The 27,500-nt window shown below is 44.1% G+C and overlaps 2 protein-coding genes across 7 annotated transcripts in view; both read left to right on the forward strand.

Moving 5' to 3' along the window:
• Positions 1–8,860, forward strand: part of igsf9bb (immunoglobulin superfamily, member 9Bb) — a 24,890-nt gene extending 16,030 nt beyond the window's left edge. Inside the window, exons 17-22 of the mRNA XM_042708389.1 lie at positions 62–516; positions 747–1,053; positions 1,653–2,171; positions 2,776–3,255; positions 4,172–4,321; positions 6,319–8,860. Coding sequence (XP_042564323.1) covers positions 62–516; positions 747–1,053; positions 1,653–2,171; positions 2,776–3,255; positions 4,172–4,211 — 1,801 coding nt within the window. The 3' untranslated portion in view covers positions 4,212–4,321; positions 6,319–8,860. The remainder of the gene's footprint in view (positions 1–61; positions 517–746; positions 1,054–1,652; positions 2,172–2,775; positions 3,256–4,171; positions 4,322–6,318) is intronic.
• Positions 8,861–20,813: 11,953 nt separating this feature from the next.
• The window catches only part of arhgap32b (Rho GTPase activating protein 32b), a 58,028-nt gene continuing 51,341 nt past the window's right edge, over positions 20,814–27,500 (forward strand). For 5 of the 6 annotated variants that reach the window (XM_031571612.2, XM_031571613.2, XM_031571615.2 and 2 more), the window contains exon 1: positions 20,815–22,410. The gene's annotated coding sequence lies outside the window, so the exon portion shown is untranslated. Of the gene's footprint in view, positions 22,411–27,500 lie in introns of all 6 variants that reach the window. The other variant, XM_031571617.2, reaches the window with a different exon arrangement.

The following is a 27,500-nucleotide window of genomic DNA, read 5'->3' on the forward strand; positions in this document are numbered from 1 at the left end:
CTTTCCCTCTCTCCTCCTCTCTCTCCTTCTATCCCCCCTCTCTCCTCTCTCGTCCAATCAGAACCTCCTCAGAGAAGGTGAGCCCAGTGAGCTCCCGATCTGCAGGACCCCAGTCGGGGTCGTCCGAAGAGCGCCTGCCTGAAAAGAAACAACAACAAGTGCTACCTCCTCCCTCCCCCCGGCCGGAGAGAGAGAAGGACGTCGTCTCGCTCTCCTTATACAAGTCTGCCAAAAGAGCAATAATCAGCAAGAGCTCCAGGATGAGCAGGACCCCGGACGAGGCCCCGGCTCCCCAGGGCCCCATCGAGCTGATCAGCCGCGGCCCGGACGGACGCTTCATGGCGGAGATGCCCATGGACATCAGGGAGAGCTCGGGATCACGGCAGGACCAACGGCACCGCATCCGGGGATTCCCATTCGTGGAGGAGTCGGACATGTACCCGGAATTCCGACAGTCGGATGACGAGGAGGAGGAGAGTGAGGCAGGAACCATCGCACGGCCACCGAAGGGAGCTGGTATTAAGACACGCCTCTCTCGCTCTCTCTCTCTCTCTTTGGCTCTCTCTCTCTCTCTATGCCTCTCTCTCTGCCTCTCTCTCTCTCTCTCTCTGTCTCTCTCTCTCTCTCTCTCTCTCTCTCTCTCTCTCTCTCTCTCTCAGCCTCCCTCAGTGGTAACAGCCTGTCTGTCTCTCTGTCTCTCTCTCTGTCTGTCTGTCTGTCTGTCTGTCTGTCTGTCTGTCTCCCAGGGAGGGTGTCATACGTCCCGTCCACCATGAGGACGATGCTGCGCCCCCCCCAGGTGTCTCCGCTCTCGTCCAGTCAGGAGTCGTACCTGCACCCCCCCGCCTACAGCCCGCGCCTGCAGCGCCCCCTACAGGGGCCCCTGCAAGGCTACACCATCCTGGAGACCTCCCGGCTCCGCCCCCCCGGGCCCCTCGGGCCCGCCCACGACCCAGGAGGCTTTGCGTTCCCCAGCGGACACTATTACGACTACAGCCTAGACCCCGACCCCCCACCACCCTTCTACCTCGCCGACATGAGCCCACTCAGAAGGTGTGTGTGTGTGTGTGTGTGTGTGTGTGTGTGTGTGTGTGTGTGTGTGTGTGTGTGTGTGTGTGTGTGTGTGTGTGTGTGTGTGTGTGTGTGTCTGTCTGTGTGTCTGTGTGTGTGTTTGCCTTTCTCCTTCAGTCCCTGTATGCTTTACATTCAAATGATCCACAGAAGGGTTAACAAGCTCTCCCTCTCTCTCTCTCCTCCTATCCCTACTCCCTCTCTCTCTCTCCTCCTATCCCTACTCTATCTCTCTCCTTTTCTCCCTCCCTCTCTCTCTCTTCCTCTCTCTCTCTCTTCCTCTCTCTCTCTCTCCTCCTATCCCTACTCTATCTCTCTCCTTTTCTCCCTCTCTCTCTCTCTCTCTCTCTCTCTCTCTCCTCCTATCCCTACTCTCTCTCCCTCTCTCCCTCCCTCCCTCCTCTCTCCCTCCCTCTCTCTCTCTGTCTCCCTCCCTCCTCTCTCCCTCCCTCTCTCTCTCTCTGTCTCTCCCTTCATCTCACTCTCCCTTCTCTCTCTCTCTCTCTTCCCCCTCTCTCCCTCCCTCCCTCCTCTCTCCTTCCCTTCTCTCTCTCCCTCCTCTCTCTCTTTCTCTCTCTCAGCTCAGTCATGTCATCTCCTCCGTACCACCTGGAGGGTTCGTTTGGGTACCCCCCTCCGATCCTGGAGGAGCTGTGCGAGGACGAGGGGGAGCTGCATCCATTCTGCTCCTCTGGGGTGGAGTTGAGCTCGCTGCCCCTGAGCTCCGCCGCGTCGCGCTCCTCTGAGATGTGGCATCACGGCGAGCCGCTCCCGTTCGGCGGTCTGGAGGGTTCCCATGGGCTCATGTTCCCCGTCTACCACCACCACCACCACCTGCAGTTCCACCGTGAGCCGCCACCGCTGCTGCTGCCCCCTCCGCCCCCCCTCCTGCTCCCCCCCGCCCTCCCGGTCCCCTCCTCCTACCCCGGGGTGCTGCCCCTCCAGGCCCCCAGGGGGCGCCATAAGAAGTCGCCCAGCAAGGCGCGCGCTCAGGGCCTGGCCATGCAGGAGGCCCAGCAGGTGGGGCAGCTGAGACACACGGCCCAGGGGCTGGGCGTCCCCGTGCTGCCCTTTCTCCCGGATCCTGAGCCTCGCCTGGGGTCTGTAGTCCTCTCTCTGTTCTCTCCTCACTCACCCTTTCCCTCTTTCATCCTCAGTCACTCCTCTTTTACTTCACCCTTTCACTCTTTCATCCTCACTCACCCTTTCCCTCTTTCATCCTCACTCACTCACCCTTTCCCTCTCTCATCCTCACTCACTCACCCTTTCCCTCTCATCCTCACTCACTCCTCCTTCACTTCACCCTTCCACTCCTCAGTCACTCATTCACTGTGTTAATGACAGTGTGTTTGTGGTGAGTGTGTTGATGACAGTGTGTTTGGAGTGAGTGTGTTGATGACAGTGTGTTTGGAGTGAGTGTGTTGATGACAGTGTGTTTGGAGTGAGTGTGTTGATGACAGTGTGTTTGGAGTGAGTGTGTTGATGACAGTGTGTTTGGAGTGAGTGTGTTGATGACAGTGTGTTAATGACAGTGTGTTTGGGGAGAGTGTGTTGATGACAGTGTGTTTGGAGTGAGTGTGTTGATGACAGTGTGTTAATGACAGTGTGTTAATGACAGTGTGTTTGGAGTGAGTGTGTTGATGACAGTGTGTTTGGGGTGAGTGTGTTGATGACGGTGTGTTAATGATGTGTTGTGCTCTGCAGGCCGTTTGGCGGGCTGGACATGCAGTGGTATGAGGTCACGCCTCGGCTAAGCCCCCCTCAGCCGCGGAGGCTGGACCCCGGCTGGTGTGTCCACCCCATGGTGCTTCAGCCCTCGCGCCTCTCCCCCCTCACCCAGAGCCCCCTCTCCTCCATGCAGGGGTCCCCCGTGCGCCCCCGCCCCCGCCCGCGGCCGGGACACACCCCGCCCTCCCTCCAATCGGAAGCTTCTGAGATCACGCTGCTCCCGCCGTCCACCGCCAGTTTCTCCAGGAAGTCGTCCCCATCGCCCTCCGCCGCCTCCGCCTCTCCCGGGAGGAGGAGCCAGCGGGGGTTCAGCCCCCGCCACCACTGTGCGCTGACGACTGGCCCCGAGGCGTCCCCCCCCCCAACCGCCCGCAGCGACGCCACAGGACAGTGGAGGGTGGGGGACATCGGGGGAAACCTGTCAGACGCCCCCCCCTCTCAGCTCTCGTCTCCAAGGTGGGTGTTCTAGATGCTGCTTACAGAGAGACGGAGGGCAGGACATGTCATGACAGACCAGATGAATGCTGGTGCGCTGTAGAGGTGCTCAACCCTCTTAGGATAGGTTTTGTGTGTGTGTGTGTGTGTGTGTGTGTGTGTGTGTGTAGGTGTGGTGAGATTAGATCAGATTAGATTAACGCCTGTCCACCATATAATAATGGTCTTCCTGGTTGTTCAATAGCAGCGGTTCTCAAATGTTGTAATAACAAATAACAAACAAAGTCCCCCATGAGACATTATCATCCGTAACCGTGTGTGTGTGTTTGTGTGTGCGTGTGCGTGTGCGTGTGTGTGTGCATGTGCGTGCGTGCGTGCGTGCGTGCGTGCGTGCGTGCGTGCGTGTGTGCGTGTGCGTGTGTGTGTGTGGTATCCTGGTCTGACTATGACTGTGTCTGTCAGTAGTGTGAGGTACTGGACTATGTCTGTGTCTGTCAGTAGTGTGAGTTACTGGACTATGACTGTCAGAAGTGTGAGGTACTGGACTGTGACTGTCAGTAGTGTGGGGTACTGGACTGTGTCTGTCAGTAGTGTGAGGTACTGGACTGTGTCTGTGTCTGTCAGTAGTGTGTGGTACTGGACTATGACTTTGTCTGTCAGTAGTGTGAGGTACTGGACTATGACTGTGTCTGTCAGTAGTGTGAGGTACTGGATTATGACTGTGTCTGTCAGTAGTGTGAGGTACTGGACTATGACTGTCAGTAGTGTGTGGTACTGGACTGTGTCTGTCAGTAGTGTGTGGTACTGGACTGTGTCTGTCAGTAGTGTGAGGTACTGGACTCAGTTCTCTAATCACTCGTCTTATTTCCCTCCTCTCATCTCTCCTCCCCCTCCTCTGCTTTCCTCTCCTCTGTTCTGTTGGGTTCTGTGGACTCAGAGGAGCGGAGTTGTACCTGAGAGGATGGAGACCTGTCTGACAGAACCAGAGGACCAACATGGCCTCACACACCACCGTGACCTTTCACCTGGAGGTCACCTGGAGGTCACCACCTGTCCCAACCCCACAGAGAGACCAGCTGACAGACAGGTAAGGACATTAGGTCACATGATCACATGACAGGAATGATATCAGGTCACATGATCACACGACAGGAAGGACATTAGGTCACATGATCACATGACAGGAATGATATCGGGTCACATGATCACACGACAGGAAGGACATTAGGTCACATGATGACAGGAATGATATCAGGTCACATGATCACACGACAGGAATGATATTAGGTCACATGATCACATGACAGGAAGGACATTAGGTCACATGATCACATGACAGGAATGATATCAGGTCACATGATCACACGACAGGAATGATATCAGGTCACATGATCACACGACAGGAAGGACATTAGGACACATGATCACATGACAGGAATGATATCAGGTCACACGACTGGAAGGACCTACAGCGCTCTTCAGGGTTATTTTGTCCTGCTGTCATGTTTAGAGATGCAGTCTGTGATTCAGTTTCGTGAAAGGTTGTTGATATGTGAGCTGGGATTGTTTATGGCTCAGTCCGAACCACTATGTTCGTTTCCTATTTACAAAGCCAGGGCTCTCTACGAACACCAGCGTGTGTGTGTGTGTGTGTGTGTGTGTGCATGAACACCAGCGCGTTTTGGGCGCAAACACTGAACAGACAGCTAGAGGAGCTCAAGAAGCAATTCACTGAAGTTGATGAGAAGGGATTACGATTGTGGACTCCACCTTTTAAAGCAGCCTTACTGGCCAGAGTTGGAGAAGTGCACCTTTACATTTACATTTAGTCATTTAGCAGACGCTTTTGTCCAAAGCGACGTACAAGGGAGAGAACAGTCAAGCTACGAGCAATAGAGACCTAGTGTAACAATTTACATTTACATTTACATTTAGTCATTTAGCAGACGCTTTTGTCCAAAGCGACGTACAAGGGAGAGAACAGTCAAGCTAAGAGCAATAAAAAGCATGGTGTAACAATAAATACTACTTTACATGAGAATTAGAAAACAACAACCTAGAAAAAAGGAAAAAGTAGTGCAGGAATGTAACTGCTGAAGTGCAAGTTAAGCGCTAGTCAGGTGCCAGTTAGGAAGGGAGGTGCTCTCTGAAGAGTTGGGTCTTCAAAAGCTTCTTGAAGGTAGAGAGGGACGCCCCTGCTCTGGTAGTACTAGGCAGTTCGTTCCACCAACGTGGAACTACAAATGAGAATAGTCTGGATTGCCGTGCTTGCACAGACGGCAGTGCCAAACGACGCTCACTAGACGAGCGCAGCGTCCTGGGTGTAACATTTGCCCTTACAAGAGCATTTAGGTAGGTGGGAGCAGAACCCGCAAGCACTCTGTAGGCAAGCATAAGTGACTTGAACTTAATGCGAGCAGCTACTGGCAGCCAGTGGAGCTCAATGAGTAGCGGGGTGACGTGTGCCCTCTTCGGTTGGTTGAACACCAGACGCGCTGCCACGTTCTGCACCATCTGTAGTGGTTTCACCACCCATGCCGGCAGGCCCGTTAGGAGGGCGTTGCAGTAGTCAAGGCAGGTTTGCACCAGCAGCTGGGTGGCATACTGTGTTGGGTACGGCAGTTGGGTGGCATACTGGGTTAGGTACGGCAGTTGGGTGGCATACTGGGTTAGGTACGGCAGCTGGGTGGCATACTGGGTTAGGTACGGCAGTTGGGTGGCATACTGGGTTAGGTACGGCAGTTGGGTGGCATACTGGGTTAGGTACGGCAGCTGGGTGGCATACTGGGCTAGGTACGGCAGCTGGGTGGCATACTGGGCTAGGTACGGCAGCTGGGTGGCATACTGGGCTAGGTACGGCAGCTGGGTGGCATACTGGGTTAGGTACGCCAGTTGGAGAAGTACAAAACAGAATAATAGTGCTGAGCAGACCGTAGTACCCTGTAGAAATGGGGGTTGGTAGAGTGAAGAGACAGAGGTCAGAGGTCAGCCTCCTGAGTCACACACAGACATCATTAGACATCATAGAACTGTCACTCATAAGATGGATAAACACACTTACTCTCTCCCCATTCCCCTCCACAGCTGTCTCCGCCTCTCAGACCCACACCCTCTCCACTGCTCAGGTAAGAACCATCTCACCTGAGGAAAGTAGACATCTACCTGCCGGGAAGGAAGAACCATCTCACCTGAGGAAAGTAGACATCTACCTCCCGGGAAGGAAGAACCATCTCACCTGAGGAAGTAAACATCTACCTCCCGGGAAGGAAGAACCATCTCACCTGAGGAGAAGTAGACATCTACCTCCCGGGAAGGAAGACGTGAAACACCTGAGGAAAGTAGACATCTACCTCCCGGGAAGGAAGAACCATCTCACCTGAGGAAGTAAACATCTACCTCCCGGGAAGGAAGAACCATCTCACCTGAGGAGAAGTAGACATCTACCTCCCGGGAAAGGAAGACGTGAAACACCAGACCGCGCTGCTGAGCCGCCAACAAAAACTAAAACCCCAAACACAACCAACGACCAAGCTGAACTAGGCCTCAGAGGTCATCATCACTATGGCAATGACCTCCAGATGTTACACAACAGCCACGGATATGCACTGCAGCCATCTTGCACAAAGTCACTCATGTTTGTCAGCAGGACAGGGGTAGAGAGCAAGCATAGCCATGATGGGTGGGGCAGACAGGAAGGAGTCAGGAGTCAGCCATGGCCATGATGGGTGGGGCGGACAGGAAGGAGTCAGGAGTCAGCCATGATGGGTGGGGCAGACAGGAAGTAGTCAGGAGTCAGCCATGATGGGTGGGGCAGACAGGAAGGAGTCAGGAGTCAGCCATGATGGGTGGGGCAGACAGGAAGGAGTCAGGAGTCAGCCATGATGGGTGGGGCAGACAGGAAGGAGTCAGCCATGATGGGTGGGGCAGACAGGAAGGAGACAGGAAGTCAGCCATGACATGCTTCTGTGGGATCAGTACAATAACAACCCCCTCAAGCTTAGCCTAGCCTAGTAGGCATCGCCATAGTAACAACCCCTCAGATCTCCCCTCCTCACATCGTCCCAGCCCTCACAAGCCTTTACTCCCATCAGACGTCACAGACCGGCAGCTGGGAATGACTAAATACAAACAGCCGTTATAGCGACAGCCACCATGGCAACCCTCCCCTTCCCCTGACGACCCGCTCACGCCCCATGCCCCACCTCGTTGCCGTGTGTTCAGAATAGTACTGTACCTGTCCCCTCCATGAAGTCGTCACCATGGCAACCCCTAAAGGCATTGTTGTAACCCCATTTACCAAGAGCGGAGCAGAATATGCAATACTGACCTGACATCACACGTGTGACATCACACCTGTGACATCACACAGGTAAGAGTGACCCTGGTCAGGCTATGTTCTTCTGAGGTTATTGCCCATGACCCCTTAAGCTCCACCCTTGTTCTGAGGTCATTGCCCATGATCCCTTAAGCTCCACCCTTGTTCTGAGGTCATTGCCCATGACCCCTTAAGCCCCACCCTTGATTGTCAGATCTGATGTTAGACACTAATCCCTCCACCCTTCTCCACCATTTTAAACTGCCTTTTCAGTTCTTTGGTGTAGTTTCTGCAGCTGCAAATGCATTGTTTTTGCTCTTTAACTTATTAGCATGATAATTAGCATTAGCACGCTAATTAGCATTACCACGCTAATTAGCATTAGCAGGCTGATTAGCATTAGCAGGCTAATTAGCATTAGCAGGCTGATTGGACAGACAACAACAGAATGCTACTGAGACTTGCCTAGACTGGCACCGGTTTAGCTCAATGATAACCAGAGCGTAATGGTCCGTACAATCAATTAGTACTTTGTCAATTTGGAAGGACCAACTCTGTTCAGTTGATTTCACCTTCAGAGGGAGTGTGACGCAGTGCCATAATATAGAACAGTGGTGTGACACAGATTTGGGTTGGAGTCACGGTGGTCAAACAGGATGTCTCATGCAGCGCTGAATGTCGAACTTGGTAATACTCCATCAAGCCTTTAATATCTTAGCCGGTTATTTATTTATTTAACTTATTATTTTATTCGATTGATTGATTGAAAAATCTGAAATGATGTGATTTGTAATCTTTTGTTACGTTCAGTACGTCACTCCTTTTGATTTTGATCTGAAACCGCCTCAGAACATACACAGAACATCAGAACATCAGTCCATACACAGAACATCAGTCCATACACAGAACATCACTAAGAGATTAGGTGCTAATAACATAAATCCGTCGGAAATATAATTTGAAATGAGTAAATGTTAAAACAAAAATAGCAATTCATTGTTTCTTGTTTCCTCATAGCATTACTATCTACCAGGTTGCATGGAGTTCTGTGATCAGATGTGAAACAAAAAAAATAGTTTTAATGTTAATTTCAAGTTTGAAATATTGTTACATTTCAAGTCAGTGTATTGGCATTGACCTAAAGATGTAAACATGCTTCAACCCTTCACGTGTATGTGTGTGTGTGTGTGTCTGGTCTCTCAATGCATGGCATTCTATGTCCAACATCTTACATGCATCAATGCCATGTCATTTTGCCGATGTGTGCAGATCGGTGGCTTGTTTTATAACAACAGAGTTTCTCTGTCTCCTCAGCTGCAGCTATACCCTGTAAAGGTGAATTGAGGGTGGGGGGGGGGGGGAGTGTGTGTGTGTGTGTGTGTGGGGGGGGGGGGGGGTCTGAGGGGTGTTGATGATAGAAAACTATTTGAAACTAGTAAACCTGAGGTATGGTGTTGTACCTGGGGATCAACACAACCAGAGAAGCCAACCAAACTATACTTGTCACCGCAGTTTACAGACACACAAGTATTCAACGCTGATTGTCACAGGATAAAGACATTAGGTGGGAAAAGATAACTATTGAAAAGTATACGATCATCAATATCTGATTATATTCTGAACAAATATTTTATTTCCAAAAATGATTTATGTGAATTTCATATTTCCCCCACCTGATTGTTTGTGTTAAATATGTATTTTCAAAAACTCTTCTTCAAAATGATGACTTCCTCAAACTGCGGGAAGTGTACATATTTTGAATGTCACACATGACCTTGAAGCTCTACTGTACAGAGTTAGACTAACGGTGCAAACCCATGACAGCGACGCGATAAGCTTCCATCGCTTTGAGTGGGCGTGTTGTAGCGTGTGGAAATATAATTTTCAAACCGTCAGAGACGACACCAAACAATCTGATTGGCCGCTGCCGGGAAAAATCGCTCCTCATTTGCATAGGATTCAACATTTTCCAACTTTTATCGGTCGCGTCGCCCAAAACGGTGGTCTACGTCACAATGGATTGGCTCCCGTTGAAATGCATGGGATTAGAATATCGCGTCGCTCATAACGGTGTCATGGGTTTGCAGCGTAACACATTTCAACTGGAGGACCATGTGAGGGTTACTGAAGGTGGATTTGACTGGTTCTTCCACCGCCATGTGAGTCTACTGTGAAACAAAACCGATGCGATAAATAATTCTATACTATAACTAATGTTGCTGACCTCAGGTTTTGAAAACCATAAAGATTAAGCCTTGACGCAAACATAATGTTAATTGACAACAAGCAGTATGAAATGACACAGTTTGACCTCAGATGTACGTGTCTATCTGCCAGCGAGGTGAATATCTAGAAGAGAAAATGTGTCTATCTGTTGCCTGTGGTGCCGGAACTCTACAGAGAGCACCCAATACTATGGCACTCACACATGTACACACAGAACTTTTTTTGTTCAAATTAATTACTAAAGAACATTTTTAGGAAATGGTAGACATTTCGCTTTGAGTTTGAGTAACACTCTTCAGCCATCTTGCTTATAAGATTACAGTCTTTTAGTTTAGTAGATCATACCTCCTTCAAAGTTAAACTAATCTAAATGATTGAATAATGTTCACCTAGTTGGAAGGCTTATGACTTGATTAGCTTGGTGTGAAATTATTTTTAAATGTCGTAAACCAAAGTGGATGCTTTACAAATCTACATTTGGGAGAAAATGTTGTTAGTTTTTGCGAATAGAGAGCTACATTTATTTTTATTTTTATATATTGTATGTAAAGTGCTGCAGGTAGAGATATATACAGTTATAGATTCAAGTCTATTGAAAGGTAAAGTTTATAGAATCGTGCAATAGAGCAGTGATTTATGAGAAATTATTTATTCAAAAATGGTGCTCAAATCTACACAAAAAACAAATCTACTTCATCTGCACTCGCACATACTTCACTGTGTTTTCCTTTCTGAGTCGTATCCTACAGCTAGCAGTCTTAGGTCACTTGAGCTGTTGTCTTGCTGAGTATATAGTATGGATGTACAGAATCGCTACGGACGGGTTATAAACACGATTGTGGAAGTAACTTTCCCATAACTAAACATTTGTGAAGCACAACAAGAAAAGATCTTTCTTTCTTTCTTTCTTTATTACGTTATGCATGAGAGATCATGAGCATCAGTGAAACACACACATTTGAACACTTGGTTCAATATAGAGCCCCTAGCTTCATAAACGTCACATATAAATAATGATGCTAGATGTGATACCCAGCGGCCGTCACTGACAGGGGGAGTTCATGTACAGTTCCGACAGTTCTACTTAACTTCACATTAACCAATTGCACAATTAAAACAAAATAACAGGAAAATAAATGATACCTGTATAGCAAGGTTCTAAAAGTTTTCCATTTTTTGTATTTCTTTAATGTTTACGTTTGTATTCAATCTGAATTTCCATTTAGTTTTAGTTAGTTTCACCAGTGGTTTCATTAGTTTTCATTTTAGTTTTAATTTCATGGACTCGTTTCTATTTCAATTTGGTTTGTTGTAGCTTCAGTTTTAGTTCTAGTCATTTTAGACAAAAGTTGTCAAGGCTCCTGGTCCCTGTGGCTTCTCTACCTTCAAGAAGCTTTTGAAGACCCAACTCTTCAGAGAGCACCTCCCTTCCTAACTGGCACCTGACTAGCGCTTAACTTGCACTTCAGCAGTTACATTCCTGCACTTCTTTTTCCTTTCTAGGTCGTTTTTCTAATTCTTATGTAAAGTAGTATTTATTGTTACACCATGTTTTTTATTGCTCTTAGCTTGACTGTTCTCTCCCTTGTACGTCGCTTTGGACAAAAGCGTCTGCTAAACGACTAAATGTAAATGTAAAGACTCCCTCCAAACTCTCTTTGTATCGATTTCAAGTCTTTATGAATACTTATTTGAGCCAATCCTGTGATTAGAGCCAATGTCTCTGCCATAGTGCCCCTGAGGTAGCCAATGTCTTTAAAAGTCTCCGACAGCAGAACAACCAGTCGAGACAGGCATCTTTAGTCGAGCTATGTCTTTATGTGTCTCTAACAGCAGAACAACCAGTCGAGACAGGCATCTTCAGTAGAACTACGTCTTTAAACGTCTCAAGCAGCTGTATGACCTTTCTGCCAAAGCAGTCAAGACAAGAATCGTCAGTAGAAGTTCATTTCTATTGTGAATGCTTTGGGCACATGTCCACTGTGTTAGGATGGTGCACAGGTCAGAATCAGTTAATTTCTATTGTGAATGTTTTGGGCACATGTCCACTGTGTTAGGATGGTGCACAGGTCAGAATCAGTTAATTTCTATTGTGAATGTTTGGGCACATGTCCACTGTGTTAGGATGGTGCACAGGTCAGAATCAGTTCCCCTGCGGCATCATTATGTAGCCCCGCCAGCTCGTTCCACCAGGACATCTACGCCACAGATGCTCTCATGTACCACCTTCACTATTACATTTGAAATAGTTCCGTACAGGACTCAGACATTTTCTTCTTGACGTATCTGACTTCTCTTGAAAATAAGGTCTACTTCCAAAACTTAGCGTCCTGACATGCTCTATATCGCCGTCTTCAGGTTGTCCCCTGTAACTACACACAATTATGAGAGTGTGACCCCCTTGAATGGTCCGCCGTCTTGAAATTATAACGACAATTATTTTTTGTATACATTTTTTTTTTTAATGTCTATTATCATTCGTATTTTTATTTAGTTTATTTTCTTTCAGTTTACAAAAAATGTCTTAGTTTTAGTTCCAGTTTCCAATAATAGCCCTGCTGTATAGAGTACCACACACACACACACACACACACACACACACACACACACACACACACGCGTACATACAAACTCACTCACTCCCTGCTGTATAGAGTACCATCGTCTGCCTTATGTGACTTGACAAATACAACACACAGATTTGTTGTTGAGATTTTTTTCTTTAACTTATAACCTGACACTCAATATTTTAGAAAAGTCAGTTTCAGCTTGTAGTTGTATTTGCTTGCATGAGTTGCATTTTAACACGTAAGAATTTGCTTGTAACCAATTTTTTTTTCATTTGTTTTTAATACCAGCTTAAATGCTGACGCTTCAACAGTTTCGCCAAAACAAGTCCTCTGACTCTATTAGCTACTGAGATTTCTGACTGTCCTGATATAGTGATGGTCACTATTAAGGTAACCAGTAACCAGGGCAGCTCCTTCTCAGAGCTCACCAGAGCGAAGTAACAGGCAACATCTCCAACTCTTCTATTTTCTATTTTCTAATTTCCTGACACTCATTCAGTTTACAAAGCTGTGGACTATAAGCAATTCGATGTTTTTTGGTTAGATTATCACAGGTGACGCCACAGCTGTGCCGATCTCTTGCCCCTCACTCTTCCTGGTTGTGCCTGAGACTATGCATAGTGCTTCTGACGTCCGTGATGTACTCCATTGTACAGGCTCCTCATGCTTTTAAAGAACAGTTTTGCAATGTACGTAAATACAAAAATCCCTGAATAATTTAATTTGAATATATGACGTCAACGTTGCAAATGTCTTCAGCCAAAATCATTAAAGTAATCATAAAGAAATGGCTTGTTGCTATGCAACAAAATGACATCAACCAAGTAAATGCAAAAGCAAACACAAGGGAGTAGCGGTGCTGATGTGAGAACATGCCGTTATGTGATATAACAGCACAGAACTCTTCTCATCCAATGAGACTGATGTGAGAACATGCCGTTATGTGATATAACAGCACGAAACTCTTCTCATCCAATGGGTGTGGGTTAGGACAGCTCTGAAACAGCACAAACAATCACCACAGTGCTCCATTAAATGCTCAAATTCCTTTTTATCATGGAAGCATCACAATAATGGCAAACTAAGATGTGTTTTGTATAGCCTTGTGAAATGTTATATAATTACAAAAGACTGATCTGAGAACAACAGTAGCTCTATCGAAGTATTTAACAGATCAATATACCTGATTACTTACGATCAATACCTGATCAACCATATACCTGATTACTTACGATGAATACTTGTGAGATCACATTAGGATTGTTGGATTCCTTCAAAACCTGAAATTTCACAACTTGGTGCTATTTTTCCATCGTAACCTATGGTGCTGTACATACAGGACAACAACCCGCCGTCCTACTAACATCACACTAAACACAGTGTCAAAGTTCTATTTTTCTGCTACACACCCTTCCCTTTGGAGGGCTTGAGATCTGGAGAGGGCACAGGTCAAAGGTCGAGGCATATTAATCCCTCCCGCATCGTCCGTGGAAAGCTGCATGAGCCTAAACTATAACACAACCACTTAACTCAAAAGAGGAGGGGACTTTGAAGATCAGTATGTAAATGCTAACCAAACCCTATAACCCCCAGTTATCACTAAGCTAAATAATAGAGTAACGTTTTAAGGTGTGAAGATAGAGTGTGTGGTCTGTTTAAGCCACACGACACCCTCTCTAATAATAAAACAAGATGATCTCTGAAGTGCGTTTGAATCCTTTACGTTAGCTATTCATTCATGTTCCACGTTATCTGTGCGTTTGAATCCTTTACGCTAGCTATTCATTTATGTTCTACGTTATCTGTGCGTTTGATTCCTTTACGCTAGCTATTCATTCATGTTCCACGTTATCTGTGCGTTATATCTGTTCTACGTTATCTGTGCGTTTGAAACCCTTTACGCTAGCTATTCATTTATGTTTTTGTTATCTGTGCGTGTGAATCCTTAGCTATTCATTCATGTTCTACGTAATCTGTGCGTTTGAATCCTTTACGCTAGCTATTCATTTATGTTTTACGTTATCTGTGCGTTATATCTATTCTACGTTATCTGTGCGTTTGAATCCTTTACGCTAGCTATTCATTAATGTTCTACGTTATCTGTGCGTTTCAATCCTTTACGCTAGCTATTCATTTATGTTTTACGTTATCTGTGCGTTTGAATCCTTTACGCTAGCTAGTCATTCATGTTTTACGTTATCTGTGCGTTTGAATCCTTTACGCTATTAATTTATGTTCTATGTTATCTGTGCGTTTGAATCCTTTACGCTATTCATTTATGTTCTACGATATCTGTGCGTTTGAATCCCTTTACGCTAGCTATTCATTCATGTTTTACGTTATCTGTGCGTTTCAATCCTTTACGCTAGCTATTCAATCATGTTCCACGTTATCTGTATTCTCAGCTGTATTTGGATATCTTCGACTGGTTAAGTTCATATTAAGCCTAGTCTAGGCCTGCTCTTTAACTCGAGGGGGAAATATATGTGGCGAAATGTACGTACTAAAAGAGTTTAGAGTCACAAAACATTAAATCCTTTAATCATGTATGAAGCTTTACAATCATGAAAAAAATACCAAATTACCAAAATATTACCAAAAGTCAAAATCGAAGTCGTCCAAACTGATTCCAGGGGTTAGAGAAGACTCAGCGTTACTTCCAAAAAAGCGTTGGAAATACATGTGAATGTTTTTAGCCAAGAAAAACTCAAATACACTCATAAATACAGTGACCTCAACATCACATCAATGCAACATTCAATCTTCATTTTTATTTAAAATGTATATTATTCAGATTGATATATTTAGAGTTTCATAGGGTTTTATATAAGCACACAAACATATATATATGCCCAATCCACCAATAACAGATCGTCCTGCAGGCTGACTGGTTCATTCAAATAAGAATCTTTCAATCTTCTTTAAACATGACAAACATCAACAATCACACAAAAACTGCAATTGAAGTAATATAGACAATAAAGCTTCAACGTTACAATTATCCTAGAAGAACTGAGACGGAAACAACTGAAAGAATGTATTTAATGCTAAATACACACGTTTGTTACAATAAATTAATAAATCAAAATGCTGTAACTCATTTATCCAACCCTGTTACCATGTCCAGCAACGGAAAGTAGAATGTAACATAACCGTATATGACCGATTAGAATTGTATATTTTAACGTTATATTGTTGATAGATTGGAACGTTCGAACAGGGGTGCTACGAACACACAAAGAGAGATACCATTGGTCTGTGTTGATCCATTTTGATTATTAATCGATCACGGAGACCACTGGTCTGTGTTGATTCATTTTGATTATTAATCGATCACGGAGACCATTGGTCTGTGTTGATTATTAATCGATCGTGGAGACCATTGGTCTGTGTTGATTCATTTTGATTATTAATCGATCATGGAGACCATTGGTCTGTGTTGATTCATTTTGATTATTAATCGATCACGGAGACCATTGGTCTGTGTTGTCACGGAGACCATTGGTCTGTGTTGATTCATTTTGATTATTAATCGATCACGGAGACTGGTGAATAGGTGCTGGGGGCGTTTAGCTTTCACCTGTTCATCCATCTCTCGTGTGGGCTATGTGCATTCAAATTGTATTCATTTGAATTTTATTTATTTGATTAATATAATTCAGGCCTAATACTCTCCTTGAAAAAATATAATTACTGACCCTGTTCCAATCTCTCAATATGAATGCAACCATTATAAGACATAGTGCATGGCTTATGATAATTACGCCACAATTATGAATTCATTTAAAAACATGATGGTCCCTTTTGGTTGAGACAGAAATGCTTCTGATACTCTTATGACTGATCAATGCTTCTGATCAATGTTGCCTCATTATTCTTGCATTTTTTTTATTACAGTTTTTATACGTTTTTTGTTTGACAATGTTGTTATTGTACATCGCAGTCTTGAAAACTGTTTCTGCCATTAATATTTATGTTTACATAATGTTCTGTCATCAGTTTGTGTTTTATACATTTGGAATAATTTTTTATTGGATACGAGCTGATTAAATGTAGTTTTGTCATATTTTCATTCACTGCATTAAAGAGGAATTCTTTACAAACCGACCACTTGTCCATTTGTGACCATTTGTCATTAATTATACAGAGCAAGCCTGGCCAGAGTACCCATGTGAATGTGATTGTGTATGTGATAGAATTATGTCTCACACACACACACACACTGCTCCCTCTCTCTCATCTACTCTTGTCTCTCTGTCTTCAACGTTGCATTCTTTCTGTTCATCTCCATCAGCTCTTCCCTTCCAAAAGCTGAACTGTCACTGATGCAGTCTGTTCATTCTGGTCTGTGTCGGTGGCCAAGGCAAACACATGTGTGATATATCTGGCGTGATGTGTGTGTGTGTGTGTGTGTGTGTGCTCGCTGGCCTTGCTGTCTGGTGGCAGAACTACTGTGATTAATGGTCACCAGGTCACATGACTCTGCAGGTGGATATACGTATCAAGCAAGCTGTTTTAATACTGTTGTTCTGCCCATACAATGCTACCTATGTCGAAAGGTGTGTGTGTGTGTGTGTGTGTGTGTGTGTGTGTGTGTGTGTGTGTGTGTGTGTGTGTGTGTGTGTGTGTGAATAGTTGTATAGCATGTAGCCTACATCCACCCACCTATCATATATGAGAGCTTACAGCTTCCAATCAAGACAGATTTAGCAGCCATATTTCTGGGTCAGCGTAACCTGCTGTTGTAATATTTGGACATAGGCTACTTACATGTACATTTCAATTAGTTGACTTGCAGGTGATAACATTGTTTTTAAATCTGAGCCTGTAACACATGTGAAACACCATGTAGGGCCTGTGGACAGCACTGGGAAGTCAACCAGCCTGTAGACTTGTCTGTGTGTGTGTGTGTGTGTGTGTGTGTGCTGAACAGCCTGTAGACGTGTCTGCCTGGGATGAACATGAATGTTGCTGAACAGCCTGTCGGCCCCATGGGATCTGTAGTCCTAGGGTTAGGCATCATGGGATCTGTAGTCCTAGGGTTAGGCATCATGGGATCTGTAGTCCTAGGGTTAGGCATCATGGGATCTGTAGTCCTAGGGTTAGGCATCATTTCATTTCAAGTCTTAATTGAAAATAATCGGTTTGCAAACAGCAAGGCAGTCATTTCCGTGTGTGTTATTCCACCATGTTGAAGTAGTCTAATTGCTTGCCAAAGAAACAGTTCCCTTGCCCAAATGGCTGTTGTCCTGTCGTTCTAAATAACTGCCACATTACCAGAGTTGACAAGAAGACAAATAGCCACAGGTGAGTCACCCATTGTTCTTAAAGTCAAAATCTAGTCATGTTTAACACACCTACACATCTAGTCATGTTTAACACACACATCTAGTCATGTTTAACACACACATCTAGTCATGTTTACCACACACATCTAGTCATGTTTAACACACACATCTAGTCATGTTTAACACACACATCTAGTCATGTTTAACACACCTACACATCTAGTTATGTTTAACACATCTACACATCTAGTCATGTTTAACACACCTACACATCTAGTCATGTTTAACACACACACACATCTAGTCATGTTTAACACACCTACACATCTAGTCATGTATAACACACACATCTAGTCATGTTTAACACACCTACACATCTAGTCATGTTTAACACACACATCTAGTCATGTATAACACACCTACACATCTAGTCATGTATAACACACCTACACATCTAGTCATGTTTAACACACCTACACATCTAGTCATGTTTAACACACACACACATCTAGTCATGTTTAACACACACATCTAGTCATGTTTAACACACCTACACATCTAGTCATGTTTAACACACACATCTAGTCATGTTTAACACACACATCTAGTCATGTTTAACACACACATCTAGTCATGTTTAACACACACATCTAGTCATGTTTAACACACACATCTAGTCATGTTTAACGCACACACACATCTAGTCATGTTTAACACACCTACACATCTAGTCATGTTTAACACACACATCTAGTCATGTTTAGCACACACATCTAGTCATGTTTACCACACACATCTAGTCATGTTTAACACACACATCTAGTCATGTTTAACACACACATCTAGTCATGTTTAACACACCTACACATCTAGTTATGTTTAACACATCTACACATCTAGTCATGTTTAACACACCTACACATCTAGTCATGTTTAACACACACACACATCTAGTCATGTTTAACACACCTACACATCTAGTCATGTATAACACACACATCTAGTCATGTTTAACACACCTACACATCTAGTCATGTTTAACACACACATCTAGTCATGTATAACACACCTACACATCTAGTCATGTATAACACACCTACACATCTAGTCATGTTTAACACACCTACACATCTAGTCATGTTTAACACACACACACATCTAGTCATGTTTAACACACACATCTAGTCATGTTTAACACACCTACACATCTAGTCATGTTTAACACACACATCTAGTCATGTTTAACACACACATCTAGTCATGTTTAACACACACATCTAGTCATGTTTAACACACACATCTAGTCATGTTTAACACACACATCTAGTCATGTTTAACGCACACACACATCTAGTCATGTTTAACACACCTACACATCTAGTCATGTTTAACACACACATCTAGTCATGTTTAACACACACATCTAGTCAAGTTTAACACACACATCTAGTCATGTTTAACGCACACACACATCTAGTCATGTTTAACACACCTACACATCTAGTCATGTTTAACACACACATCTAGTCATGTTTAACACACCTACACATCTAGTCATGTTTAACACACCTACACATCTAGTCATGTTTAACACACACATCTAGTCATGTTTACCACACACATCTAGTCATGTATAACACACCTACACATCTAGTCATGTTTAACACACACATCTAGTCATGTTTAACACACCTACACATCTAGTCATGTTTAACACACACATCTAGTCATGTTTAACACACACATCTAGTCATATTTAACACACACATCTAGTCATGTTTAACACACCTACACATCTAGTCATGTTTAACACACAGTCATGTTTAACACACACATCTAGTCATGTTTAACACACCTACACATCTAGTTATGTTTAACACACATCTAGTCATGTTTAACACACCTACACATCTAGTCATGTTTAACACACCTACACATCTAGTTATGTTTAACACACACATCTAGTCATGTTTAACACACACATCTAGTCATGTTTAACACACACATCTAGTCATGTTTAAAACACCTACACATCTAGTCATGTTTAACACACCTACACATCTAGTTATGTTTAACACACCTACACATCTAGTCATGTTTAACACACACATCTAGTCATGTTTAACACACCTACACATCTAGTCATGTTTAACACACACATCTAGTCATGTTTAACACAAATACACATCTAGTCATGTTTAACACACACATCTAGTCATGTTTACCACACACATCTAGTCATGTTTAACACACCTACACATCTAGTCATGTTTAACACACACATCTAGTCATGGTTAACACACACATCTAGTCATGTTTAACACACACATCTAGTCATGTTTAACACAAATACACATCTAGTCATGTTTAACACACCTACACATCTAGTCATGTTTAACACACACATCTAGTCATGTTTAACACACCTACACATCTAGTCATGTTTAACACACACATCTAGTCATGTTTAACACACACATCTAGTCATGTTTAACACACACATCTAGTCATGTTTAACACACCTACACATCTAGTCATGTTTAACACAAATACACATCTAGTCATGTTTAACACAAACACACATCTAGTCATGTTTAACACACCTGCTGCAGCATAGTCACTGTACCGCTGGGGAAATTCTCCCCCTGTGCGTGAGATCTAGGTAGCCTGTTCTATTCTTTGCTGTTCAAATGGATTTGGTTTAGAATGGATTTTAACTTGGTGATGGAAGCTCAATTTAAATAAATGTAACTTGACTTGACATTTTCAATAACCTGCTGTTGGAGTGCAACATTGATCATTGCCTACAGCCTGTAGTCTATAGATATACTATACTATATAGGTGACTAAATAATCTGATCCCATAGCCTGAGCAGAGTGAGATCTTGGCACCGATTGTATCACCTGACTAAACAGCTTAGCAGCCAAAGTGCCAAATTTAATTAGGGCGGTCGGCGAGACAATTTGATATGTTTTTTTGTATTATTTAACCCTTAAGAGGCCCAGGCCTGTTTGACTTTTTTAGGAAGTCTCACATGCCTTGATGTTTTTGTATATTTCCCCTAACTAAAAGTATTGATGCACAAGTGGCATATATGATTATGTTATAGAAGACATCAGCAATAACAACATTAGAGTAAAATCATTTTTTTTATTATTATTATTTAACTAACTCAGGGAAACACAACATTCTAGGAACTCCAATCTCGTCGCAGCTTTATGATGGACAGCCGCCGTGTAACGTGACGCGACCGCAGAAGCACAGGTGATGTCTGGGGATGAGTGGCATTGAACTACAAGCAGTCCGCTAGTGAAAGTCTCTAGACTCCGACCTGTACCACGCAATGGCGGATTTAGCTGTAAATAAATAGTAACGACAATCATTGACTCTACAGTAGCCATGGCGACGGTGACCAAATGTTCAAGTCATTAATGTTTCGTTGTAGCATACCAGTACCTATTTTAGCAGCATCAAAGTAGAGTTATTTGTATGCAATTATTTCTTGACTTTTATTATATGCACCTCGGAAACAATACGGGTGTCTGGACCTCGGTGACCTCATTGTTGGGTACGTTCATGAAGACAGTTACAAAATGAAAAGCATGCCAACACAGAATTTTCCAATGGGTGGCGCTGTTGTAATCCTATAGGAGAGGATAACGTTCCACTGGATGATTGGTAAATCGTTATTGACCTAAATAATTGTAAATCTCTTACCCACTGTCATTCCATGGGAACAGTTAGCCGTTATATTATCTTGAAATAGCGTACTGCCATTTATCAGACTTACATTTCCAGCGATGGGATCAGGACACAAATTATGCATAATCTAGACTAGGTGTAACCACAAGCAGCCTATTTATTAATCAGACTTCAAAGAGTCTACACTCCCACACACCTTCACCTCATGTTTTTATGCTTACGAGTTATAAAGTAAAACAATTTACAGATCTCGAATAGACAAACAATAAGCTAAATAATTGACCAAAGAGATCTGGGGACGAACTTCAAAGGATATTTTCAAAGTTAATTTTAGAACACGAGATATTTGGATGTCAATAGATTTCTGACATTCCGTTATGTAGGCCAAGCATCTGGGCTATACATCATTTCAATGATAACAAATGACATTCGTTCTTAAACGCGTCGAGTTACATTTTATTCCGATGTGATTTCCAAATAAAAGAAACCGCCTGGGGTTCGTGGACGCGCGCTCCATTCGCTTATGCTCGTCCACGTCTTTATGGGAAAGTCTCAATGGAAAAGTCTTTCCCTTCTGGATTAGCTGGAGAAGCTAGCTAGCTAAATAGTTTCAGTTCCAGGTCTGACAAGAAAACCAACACTAATGGGGGACATTTAGTGCCATATGTGGATATGTCATTACCGCTCATTTTAAGCTGCTTTTCATGCTAAGGTATCCATTTTTGCTCCGTTTAGACTGGACTGAGGCGTAGCGTAGCTTGCTACAGATACTAACAGCTGGATGGTGGATACTTTATGCTAAGCTAACGACAGCCTATTGCGGTCTGTCTTGTCTCGGTAGTTAGCTAACTATCGTAGCATAACATTTAGCTTCCTCAATGTTTTTAAGGGGTGCACACGGTCTTGAAGAGCACTGAAGTATTAAGATGTTATTTAAACCAACCTCTGGTTCTTTCGTCGCCTGTGGTTCGTGATAATGCGACGTTTTGGTGTGAACTGGGGAGCCTTTTGGATTTGGAATAGCGGTAACTTCGCTGTGAAATGCTAATGTTGCTGAATCCACTTTAAAATAAGGTGAGTACACAGAGTGTTAAAATCACGTGGCGAATTTTTTCTAATAAGTTTTGTTTATGTTTTGTGGTACATAATACCTCTGCATGTGCATAGGCAGACATGGGTATGCGTTGGAAGCCATGTGCGTAGATTACATACAGGGACACACACACACACACACACACACACACATTCATATACACTCATATGCATGCCCGCACCCTTACATAGATTTATGGTGTGTGCGGTTCAGGCAAGTCTCTGATCTGTGGTATTCAGAAGAATATGTGTGGAGGCAACGACGTTCATAGCTGATGAGTGCCCAGGCAAGCGGTGAGCTCGCCCTTGCATGTACGCTCGCACGGGCACTCTTCCCTCCGCACCACCTCGCAACGGCAAGTCTACTCGTGAACGTTTGCTGGCAAGCTAGTCCATATAAACATAACACACACACACAAACACACACACTACAGATCACGGTATGGCTACGTGTTGGCTGACTCAGACTCGTTCACACACACAGAATCTGTCTGTTTCTCATCCAGTGTCATTTTTTCATCACCCCATTGGTTTGGGTTAGACACAGAGTGTACTTACACTTACATACTGTCTCTTACACGACAAATACATATTTATCAGAATTATTGCACTACCTGCTACTCCCATTTGTCTGTAGTTTAGTTTATTATATGTTACTATATGTGTATTATATGTTATATGTATATATGTTAGTATTATATGTATAGGTTGGTATATGTTTTAGCATATTGTATATTTAGTAAGGTTATTATATATGTTATTACATGTAAATTATGTTCAGAGTACTTGTACAGAGTGTATGTTATGTTATGTTATGTTATGTTATGTTATGCTATGTTATGCTATGTTATGCTATGGTAGGTTGTTGTGTGGTGCCTTGTCCTAAGAATTTCAGTGCCCAGTCTGACCCTGTGTCATTCTGTGCATCTGACAATAAAAGACTTGTAACTTGTAACAGAGTGTGAACTCATGACTCGGGGTCAGTAGAGTAGTCACAGGGAGGAAACCCAGTCAGATGCTTAACCCATTGCCTTGGTGATTCTAGAGTTTTAAGGTTGTGTGTCCTGGGCGCTAGCTACTAGTAACATCAGTAGGAGTAGTGATGGTGATGATGGTGATGGTGATGGTGGTGATGGTGATGTTTCAGGTGTGCTCTGTGGGTACTCCAAACAGGATATGAGCAACACACACGTACAGTAAGGATATGAGCTACACACTCGTATATGAGCTACACACTCGTACACTAAGGATATGAGCTACACACTCGTACACTAAGGATATGAACTACACACTCGTACAGTAAGGATATGAACTACACACTCGTATATGAGCTACACACTCGTACACTAAGGATATGAACTACACACGCGTATATGAGCTACACACTCGTACACTAAGGATATGAGGTACACACTCGTACAGTAAGGATATGAGCTACACACTCGTACACTAAGGATATGAACTACACACTCGTACACTAAGTATATGAACAACACACTCGTACAGTAAGGATATGAACTACACACTCGTACACTAAGGATATGAACTACACACTCGTACACACACACACACTGACAACAGTACACTAAGGATATGAGCTTCATCTGTTTAATTTTCAGTCAAATCTCACCCCCTGAGCATGCAAACATCCACAGGCGCACACACACACACACACACACACACATATACTGATAAACATTCGCACACATACACACACATACTGACAAACATGCATGCACATACACACACACATACACACACACATACATGTACCCACGAATGTGGATGCCAAGATAATGTAGGGTTGAAATTGCCTTTCACTTTCCGTACTAAGTAGCTAAACAAGCATAAGCTTGAGCATAAGGAGCCGAACAGACATAAGCTCTTTACGATTGGTTTGGTTAAGGTAATGGTTGACCATGATTGGTTGGGTTATGGTTGACAGCGATTGGTTTGGTTAGGGTAATGGTTGACCATGATTGGTTGGGTTATGGTTGACACTGCGATTGGTTTGGTTAGGGTAATGGTTGACTCAACCAGTCACTGCAGCCAGAGAGAGAGAGAGAGGCCATCCATCTGCCTATCTGTCTGTGTCTGCTGTTGTCTGTGTGTGTGTGTGCTGTTGTCAGTGTGTGTGTGTGTGTGTGCTGTTGTCAGTGTGTGTGTGTCTGCTGTTGTCAGTGTGTGTGTGTGTGTGTGTGTGTGTGTGTGTGTCTGCTGTTGTCAGTGTGTGTGTCTGCCTGTCTGCCTGTCTGTCTGTCTGCCTGCCTGCAGGGTGTCTGTCTGTGTGTTCTGAGGTCCATGTGGCTCCCTAACCCACTATAAGGAGGGCCACCCTACGCTACCGTAATGGCACCACCACATAGAGGGAGGGCTGAGTGGTATCAGGTCCCAGGTCTGGGCCAGGAGACCCGCACGGTGCAGGTGTGCTGTCAGATGGACTCGGAGAGGACAGGAGCCCCAGTATAGATGTGCTGTCAGTCAGATGGACTCGGAGAGGACAGGAGCCCCAGTATAGATGTGCTGTCAGTCAGATGGACTCAGAGAGAACATGAGGCCCAGTATAGATGTGCTGTCAGTCAGATGGACTCAGAGAGAACATGAGGCCCGGGTCAGATGGACTCAGAGAGGACCGCCAGAAGACGAGGCACAGGGCTGCCATAATTAAACGTCAGTGGACTAGATGACATCACCTGTGTCTTTCCCTGGAACTGCTGACCTGAACAGAATCTGAACACTCTTTCGCATGTCTTCGCTTCAGTAGTTGCCTTGCAGTTGCATTGTGCAGGAATACTCCACAACAGAAAAAGATCACCCACTGATTCAGATCACCCACTGTGTCTTTCAGACATTTGATCAGGTATTGGTGGTGGACGGAAGCAGGATTAGCATTTTAATATAAGAATGAAATGAGATGAAACCAACATCAGCATCCTCTCCCCTTTTACTCTAGACCACATCAGCATCCTCTAGACCACGTCAGCATCCTCTAGACCACGTCAGCATCCTCTCTCTAGACCACATCAGCATCCTCTAGACCACGTCAGCATCCTCTCTCTAGACCACATCAGCATCCTCTCCCTTTTACTCTAGACCACATCAGCATCCTCTAGACCACATCAGCATCCTCTAGACCACGTCAGCATCCTCTCTCTAGACCACATCAGCATCCTCTCTCTAGACCACATGACCATCCTCTCTCTTTTACTCTAGACCACATCAGCATCCTCTCTCTAGACCACATCAGCATCCTCTAGACCACATCAGCATCCTCTCCCTTTTACTCTAGACCACATCAGCATCCTCTCTCTCTAGACCACATCACCATCCTCTCTCTTTTACTCTAGACCACATCAGCATCCTCTAGACCACATCAGCATCCTCTCTCTAGACCACATCAGCATCCTCTCTCTTTTACTCTAGACCACATCAGCATCCTCTCCGTTTTACTCTAGACCACATCAGCATCCTCTCTCTAGACCACATCACCATCCTCTCTCTTTTACTCGAGACCACATCAGCATCCTCTCTCTAGACCACATCAGCATCCTCTCCCTTTTACTCTAGAACACATCAGATGAAAGGAACTGAGGAAGACTTTACTTGACTTGTAGTAACATACACACACACACACACACCTACACACAGAACACTTTGACTTTAACATACACACACACACACCTACACACACACACACACCTACACACAGAACACTTTGACTTGACTTGTAGTAGTAACATACACACACACACACACACACACCTACACACAGAACACTTTAACTTGACTTGTAGTAACATACACACACACCTACACACACACACACACACACCTACACGCAGAACACTTTGACTTGACTTTCTAGTAACATACACACACACACACCTACACACAGAACACTTTAACTTGACTTGTAGTAGCATACATACACACACACACCTACACACAGAACACTTTAACTTGACTTGTAGTAGCATACACACACACACACACCTACACACAGAACACTTTAACTTGACTTGTAGTAACACACACACACACACACACACACCTACACACAGAACACTTTGACTTGTAGTAACATACACACACACACACACACCTACACACAGAACACTTTGACTTAGTAACATACACACACACACCTACACACAGAACACTTTGACTTGTAGTAACATACACACACACACACACACCTACACACAGAACACTTTGACTTAGTAACATACACACACACACCTACACACAGAACACTTTGACTTGACTTGTAGTGGCAGCCAACTTGATCTGCCAGACATCCTTTGTTTTGAAGCATTGCTCCACTAAATTGATGGGTTCATTCTTCTCCACCCCTTCCAGCATACGGTCCAACACTTCAACACACACACACACACACACACACACACACACACACACACACACACACACTTCACGTCATTCCAAGCCAGTTATCGGGTTATAAAGCCCCTTTTAGTCCGAGCCTACCAGTCCAGTTCTTTCCTAATCTATGGCTACAGGCTTTGGAAACCTGTTACGATGCTGTAACAAGTTCCTGTTTCCATGAGAGGGCCCCATGGACCTCCTGAAGCGTGCTCTGAAGCCCTCTGCCTTCATTAGAAGAGCCTGTTGGCGTAGCACAAACCAAACTCTTCAGGATGCAGCCTTGGGTCTGATGTACTCCCATTCATCATGTTAGACGGCTGCAAGCACACACACACACACACACAGACCACTGGATGTCCATTGATGGAGGATGTTTGAGCACTGACGGGTTAGGGAGACAGAGATACTGTGGGCCACATCTTCACAACTGAACACAGCTCTACATCTGAGCGTTGAAAGCGGTACTAAACACACCTCTGAACTTTCTACAACTGAGCACATCTGAGTGCTGAAGTCTGCTGCCTCATTAAGACCCATCTATCAGTCTACCTGTTCCATACACATGAACAGCTTCATACACACACACACACATGAACAGCTTCATACACACACACATGAACAGCTTCATACACACACACACACAAACAGCTTCATACACACAAACAGCTTCATACACACAAACAGCTTCA

The sequence above is a fragment of the Clupea harengus genome, chromosome 8 (genome assembly GCF_900700415.2).
Source record: "Clupea harengus chromosome 8, Ch_v2.0.2, whole genome shotgun sequence".
Taxonomy (NCBI): Eukaryota; Metazoa; Chordata; class Actinopteri; order Clupeiformes; family Clupeidae; genus Clupea; species Clupea harengus.